At 39.9% G+C, this 6,395-nt stretch overlaps 1 protein-coding gene across 2 annotated transcripts; it reads left to right on the top strand.

Annotated features, from left to right (window-relative positions):
* Window positions 1-1,524: 1,524 nt before the first annotated feature.
* On the top strand, window positions 1,525-6,105 carry LOC131000855 (probable N-acetyl-gamma-glutamyl-phosphate reductase, chloroplastic). Of its 2 annotated transcripts, XM_057926975.1 has the most exons (14): window positions 1,526-1,813; window positions 1,969-2,124; window positions 2,588-2,695; window positions 2,924-3,010; window positions 3,169-3,219; window positions 3,368-3,439; window positions 3,662-3,781; window positions 4,140-4,200; window positions 4,289-4,369; window positions 4,646-4,725; window positions 4,817-4,906; window positions 5,445-5,573; window positions 5,679-5,790; window positions 5,873-6,105. In XM_057926975.1, the coding sequence occupies exons 1-13, from the start codon at window positions 1,751-1,753 to the stop codon at window positions 5,784-5,786; spliced, it is 1,206 nt and encodes a 401-aa protein (XP_057782958.1). In that variant the 5' UTR covers window positions 1,526-1,750; the 3' UTR covers window positions 5,787-5,790; window positions 5,873-6,105. The 2 variants fall into 2 exon arrangements, with proteins under 2 accessions (XP_057782959.1, XP_057782958.1); XM_057926976.1 differs by having other exon boundaries at window positions 1,525-1,813; window positions 5,679-6,105.
* Window positions 6,106-6,395: the final 290 nt, after the last annotated feature.

Here is a 6,395-nt window from a genome sequence, read left to right as displayed (position 1 = left end):
GCCATACGTGCAGCACACAGATCAGATCAGATCTGCCATGGCTGAAATTGAAGGAGGCGGAGATCAGATCTGCCGATGGAGGAGGCGGCGCAACGATCAGATCAGATCCACCGCCGCCGCCTCATCAGACCAGATCTGCCGCCGCCGCCTCATCCTCTACTCCGACGAATTCTGCTCAGACGGCGCGCTGGAGAGAGATAGGGAGGTGAGAAAGAGAGAGGAGAGAGCGGCAGTCGCTGGAGAGAGAGAGAGAGGGAGGATCTCCTCCACCACCGCCGCGAGAGCTCCGACGAATTCTCCAAGCTCGGCGCCGCTGCCGCGCAGCCGCTGGAGAGAGAGAGAGGGAGATGAGAAAGATAGAGGAGCCGCTGGAGCAGAGAGAGGGAGATGAGAAAGAGAGAGGAGTCGCTGGAGAGAGAGAGGGAGATGAGAAAGAGAGAGGAGAGAGAGAAGGGTAGAATAGTCATGATATACAAAAAATGGCCAAAATTTATGTCTTTTCAAATGGTGGACAAAATTTGATGTTGTATGTTGAATAGGGGTATTCGACCTCCAGCAGACTAGGAGGGAAGGAGTAATTTCTGTCAGATAATTCATATGTCATTAGGGCTGAGCATCGGTTCAAAACCGAACCGAACCGAACCATTTTAAGAAAACCGAAACCGAACCGACCATGGTAGCAGACGAACCGAACCGAACCGCCTGAACCCTGAAAACCGACCAAAACCGAACCGGCCGAAACCGATCGGTTTCGGTCTATAACCGAACCGACCGAGATTTTATCTTCTTTTCTTTTTTCAAAAAATCTGCCAAATTTGCCAAATCTATCAAACTACAAAACATAAATCTGTGCACAAGTGCACATATTCGAAATTGGAAAATTGACCAACAAAAACATAATAAATTGGCTTACCTTCCGGAGGAGGGAAGAAGGGTGGTGGGGGGAGGTCTGCGTCAGCGGCGGTCCGACGGAGGAGTCGCGGGCGGCGAGTCTGCTCGTGAATCGCGGAGGACACGCGGGCTCGTGGCTCGTGCTGGTCTGGTCTGCTCGCCCTGGAGGAGAAACGCCGGGGTGGGGGCGGTCGCCGGTCAGAGAGGTGTCGGCTAGGCTGTGTGGAGAATGGAGGCTGCGAGGCGTGGCTGGGAGGAAGGGAAGAGACGTGGCTGGACCTTAAAATGGGAGGCGCGGCTGGACCTTAAAAATCTGAAATGAAGAGTAGGGTTTTAGACATTTAGTTCTAATATAAAATAAATAATAAATAATATATATATATATATATATATATATATATATATATATTAATATATATGTATCGGTTCGGTTCGGTTCATAACCGAACCAAGAACAGAAAACCGAAACCGAACCGATACATGGTCGGTTTTTAACTTTAAAAACCGAACCGAAAACCGAACCAGAATTTCCAAAACCGAACCGAACCAGAAATGATCGGTTCGGTCGGTTTTTTCGGTTCGGTCGGTTCTATGCTCAGCCCTATATGTCATAAACGAACATATTGATTATGTATTTTAGTTTCCTCCAGTGCGTTCCCCACAATTCCACCCAATTTCAACAGGTATCACGCGACTTTTATTTGCTTAAATTGGTCGACCCCCAGAAGTCTGAGCACAACTTAACGGAAAGCTTCATCTTCACTTTCCACAGTTCTTCAAGTTGAAACCTTTCATTTCTCCCATATCTTTCAGTTTCTTATTTATTCACATCTTATTCGGAAAAGAGGATCGTGATAAGATGGGTTCTCTGGCTTCTCTGCATTCAATCAGTAGCGTTCGGGGCTGCTTCATTAAATACCATGTATGTACTCATAGAAATGGAGCGTGTCACCCCTTTTCTGCATTTTAATTTTAGGAAATCGGTTCAATTTTGTAGCTTTAAGCATTTTGGATTCTGGGTTTTTCTTTTCTAGGATAGATTATGAAAATGGGCATTGATAAGTTAACTTTTTCTAGGATGAAGTCAAAAATTCAACGGTTAAGAAGTTCAGTGTTAGAACTTCTGTTGCTACATCAGCGCCACAGAAATTTCAGGCTGAAGAAAATAAAGCCAATAAACTGGAAAAGTTCCGAATTGGTGTGCTTGGGGCGAGTGGCTACACTGGTTCTGAGGTAGCATTTGCATTTGCGTACTTTTTTCCCCATTCTAATTATTGTATTAGGATTAGTATTTCAGTGTGTTGTTATCAGTATAGTGTAAAAGATGCTATCTTTATAATCGTGTGTGCTTGCTTTGGCCTTGTTTGACTGTGTCATGATCTGTCTCACATTGGTTAAGTATGGGCTGAGTGATGTGGTTTATAACACCTTAGGCACGTCTCATTGATAGCCTGACTTTTGAGGATGAGTTCTACCTGGGGTGTTGTAACAGGCTGGTGGCCGTAGGCCACGAGTTTGATGTGTTTGTGTGAAGATGTGCTTGTTTGATGTATTGTGAAGGCAGCGTTGGGTAGTTTACATAAGATTCTTCTTCTTTCTTGTTGTTGTGGTCATTGTTATTTTATTATGATATGTAGATTGCTGATTGTTTTAAGTTCTCACTAGTTTTCACTAAGTGGCATGCTTCTCGGTGCAGATAATTAGGTTGTTGTCAAATCATCCGAACTATCAAATAACGCTGATGACAGCAGACAGGAAGGCTGGCCAATCCATTGGATCAGTGTTTCCTCATTTGGTCAAGCAAGTATATTTAGTGACTTGTGTTTCTTAATGAAATTTTCACCCTTCTTTTGTAATTTATATAATGTGTGTTGTGTAGTTTGCTCCAAAACATTTGATTTGAGCATCGACCTTTTTTCATATTGCTCCATGTTACAAATATCTCAACTTTCCCGATAGCTTAATATCCATTAATCAGTATCTATTATACTCAAGTTATGTATGAGGTTCTGAGATGAATGTGATTCTATAGGATTTACCAGATATGGTTGCTGTTAAGGATGCCGATTTTTCGAATGTGGATGCTGTGTTCTGTTGTTTGCCTCATGGCACAACTCAGGTTCCTTTGATCTCCTTATGTCATACTACTTTTACAGACAAAATTTGTTCATTCAGAATTCATTTCTTGCATTCTCATCACCTGTTTCATACATTTGGACTGTTGATTCGTGCTCATCGTAATGCATCCAACGAAAGTAATATATCCTGTTTTGGCAGGAAATTATCAAAAGTCTACCAAGTAGCTTGAAGATAGTTGATCTTTCTGCGGTACTTCCTGATTCTTGATAATTTGTTTTTCTTGTCCTGTTACTGATATTCTAGAATACTACGTTAGGCTACACATCATATGTAAATTATTTTGGGAATTTTGGCGTATAATTGTCATCATTATATGATCATATTAATGGTTATGTAGGACTTTCGCCTTCGTGATTCCAATGAATATGAAGAATGGTATGGTCAGCCTCATAGGGCACAAGAACTGCAGGTTAAAATCTCTCTTCTGTGTCTTGATTGGTGGCTATATATTCAATGTTCACAGGGTTCTGTTTTAAGCATGTTTACATCATTGAACTCAAGAGGAGGATGTTTCCTGTCTGTGAACTCCTTTCAAACATTAAGAAAAATCGAAAGAGAGAAAAGAAGAGAACATACATTACTTAATAAATTCTCTGTTCCTCTCCTAAGTTACCTGTGGTAGTAAATGCAGAAAGAAGCTGTATATGGCTTGACTGAGATATCTAGACCTGAGATTGAAAGTGCACGCCTAGTTGCAAATCCTGGCTGCTATCCAACTTCTATTCAGCTTCCACTTATCCCATTGATAAAGGTTGGATTTTTCTACTGTTGATCATTTATATATTGAGTTTCTGTTCTGAAAAGGGATGTAAATATAATATGTTCTGTGATGCAATGCAATAACCCAAGGGTGATCTTTCACTATCTGGCATCGAAGTGTGAAATTCTACGACCTGAGTCATTATAGTGTTGCTATTATCATGAAAAATAATACCTTGCATGTGCTTTATATTTCAAGACAAGTAGTTAATTCAAAGCATAGGTATGATTAAGCTAGATGCCTTGATCTTGTTCCTTTTATGGTAGGGAGAGCTTGTATTATCTAGTCTAAGACACGCAAGTTACACAACCGAAACATTGATTTTCCTCTTTCCTTTATGTGTTCACAGGCTAATCTCATTCAAGTTAAAAACATTATTATCGACTCAAAATCTGGTGTTAGTGGAGCAGGTTAAGCCACTGTACACATCTCTTTTCTGTAAAGGTCAATTGATTGCAGACCTATAGCGTGCGATTAATTGGCTCTTCTTCAGTACAGGCCGTGGAGCTAAGGAAACCAATTTGTACACAGAAATAGCAGAAGGAATACATTCTTATGGTGTAACCAGGCACCGTCATGGTCAGTGAATAATTTTGTATGCCCTATTGTAAATCTCATTTCATAGCACGTCTATTGCAATGGGAATTGGAAATTTAATATTCTGAGCAGTGGCATTCTACTTTTGTTGGGACATTCTTTGTGGGAAGTCTCCCTGCCTTCTCTTGCTGGCATATTATAGAAAGAACCGATCAGGGTTCCTACCAAATTTTGTATCTTGAACTAAAGGCTGTTTTCAATCATCATTTCTGGACTATGGGGAATTAACTTGTTCGCATTTGGTGATTTCAACTCCAGTGCCAGAAATTGAACAAGGACTATCGGAAGCTGCAAAATCGAAAGTTACTGTCAGCTTCACCCCACACTTGATGCCAATGGTATGACTGTTCTAGGATCAACATAATTGAATTTGACCGTATAGTATACTATTATTTATCTTCATTATCACTACTAATATTATCTCCCCAGAGCCGTGGTATGCAATCAACTATATATGTTGAAATGACGTCTGGAACATCTATTGAAGATTTACGCCAACATTTACAGCACTTTTATGAGGTAAAGTGGTCTGTTTTTGTCACTGTATAAACCTCTGATACCATAGATTTACCAGTTTCGTGTTTATAATGAGCAGAATCATATGATATTTCAATATTTTCCCTACATTTGCGTCATACTGATAGCTGAAAGTTTAATATCTGGAAAAATATAAATTTATTATTGCCCAAATGACCCTGGATGCTCTTGCAATACAGTCTGCTAGAGAAAACAAGGGTTTTTCGATTAAAGATTCTCAGCCTTCTTTTGTTACTGATACATCCTTCCTTTTACGCTCTCCCTAGTTCGGTTAAATAACTCAAATTACTGAAGGAAATTTAAGAAAATGCTAAGTATAAGCGAATTGATGCATCTGAATATATAAGCAATTCTGATGATATATCTTTGTAAAGTTGATTTCTTGGTCCCAGGGAAGATTATTCATGTCATATCTTTGTTCTTTCTGAATGCAGCAAGTGCTTATCTCTGATATTTTACGTGGGAGAGGCACTGAGCTGCTGACCCGTTATGTACAACTAATACATCTCTATGTTTACAGAAAGAAGAATTTGTCATGTTGTTGGAAGATGGCCAGATTCCTCACACTCGACATGTTAGAGGATCCAATTATTGCTTGATGAATGTATTTGCAGACCGAATCCCAGGAAGAGCAATAATCATCTCTGTTGTAAGTTTCAAATCAATTCTTCGTTATAGTTTACAATGAACGCTCCTCCCTTTGCCTGAGATGAAACCTACACTTACTTTGGGCGAACTCTGTGATGCAACGCAGATTGATAACCTCGTCAAAGGAGCATCAGGTCAGGCTCTACAGAATCTGAACTTGATGATGGGAATTGCAGAGAATATGGGACTCCTTTCGCCACCTCTGTTTCCATAAAATGGTGAAATACTCAGCTCCAAGGGAGATGGCATAAAATTCGTTTGTAGCGCGTTGAAACACTCTAATATTAGCTGTTTCTGCAGGTGGTTTGCGTTTGATATCGCGACAGGAAGATCAGTTTGGTGTATCCTAGCTCGGTATGTGTTGAGTTGCTGCTTTATTGAGACTTCCAATATTTGATAACTCTCTTAGTCTTGCAAAGGGATTGGTTTTTTTTTTTTGCGTTTCACGTTGTTTCAATCAATGAAAATGGTTTGTTGTTTTTGCTGTAAACCCGATTTTGATAGAAAATAGAAGATATTTCTTGTTGCTTTCATCATTTTCTCATGCATGGACTAATATGGCAGTCGCAGATAATGCATTCTCGTGTTATTTTCTTGCTTTTGAGTAGTTGATGTGGATTTCTACTCCAAAATTGAAAAACACTATTTAACTTTCTATGAAAAGGAAGGAGTTTTTACATTTTTGGACCCGTATAATTATTTATCTTCTTCTGTCAATAATTTTAAAGTTGATTTGTGAAAGTTGGAACTAGGTGAGCCAATTTTTATATTGCATATTGTGACACGGAAGAAGATTAAAAGGTGGATTTCTATGTCTATATGA

The sequence above is a fragment of the Salvia miltiorrhiza genome, chromosome 8 (assembly GCF_028751815.1).
Source record: "Salvia miltiorrhiza cultivar Shanhuang (shh) chromosome 8, IMPLAD_Smil_shh, whole genome shotgun sequence".
In the NCBI taxonomy this organism is placed as follows: domain Eukaryota; kingdom Viridiplantae; phylum Streptophyta; class Magnoliopsida; order Lamiales; family Lamiaceae; genus Salvia; species Salvia miltiorrhiza.
This window is presented reverse-complemented; position numbering and strand designations above follow the sequence as displayed.

Bases quoted from the DNA above. Each gene is read 5' to 3' on its own strand.
- LOC131000855 (XM_057926976.1), top strand. From the start codon at position 1,751: ATGGGTTCTCTGGCTTCTCTGCATTCAATCAGTAGCGTTCGGGGCTGC. The intron at 1,814-1,968 runs GTATGTACTCAT...AACTTTTTCTAG, and splicing joins GCTGCTTCATTAAATACCAT to GATGAAGTCAAAAATTCAAC. The intron at 4,370-4,645 runs GTCAGTGAATAA...TTTCAACTCCAG, and splicing joins TGTAACCAGGCACCGTCATG to TGCCAGAAATTGAACAAGGA.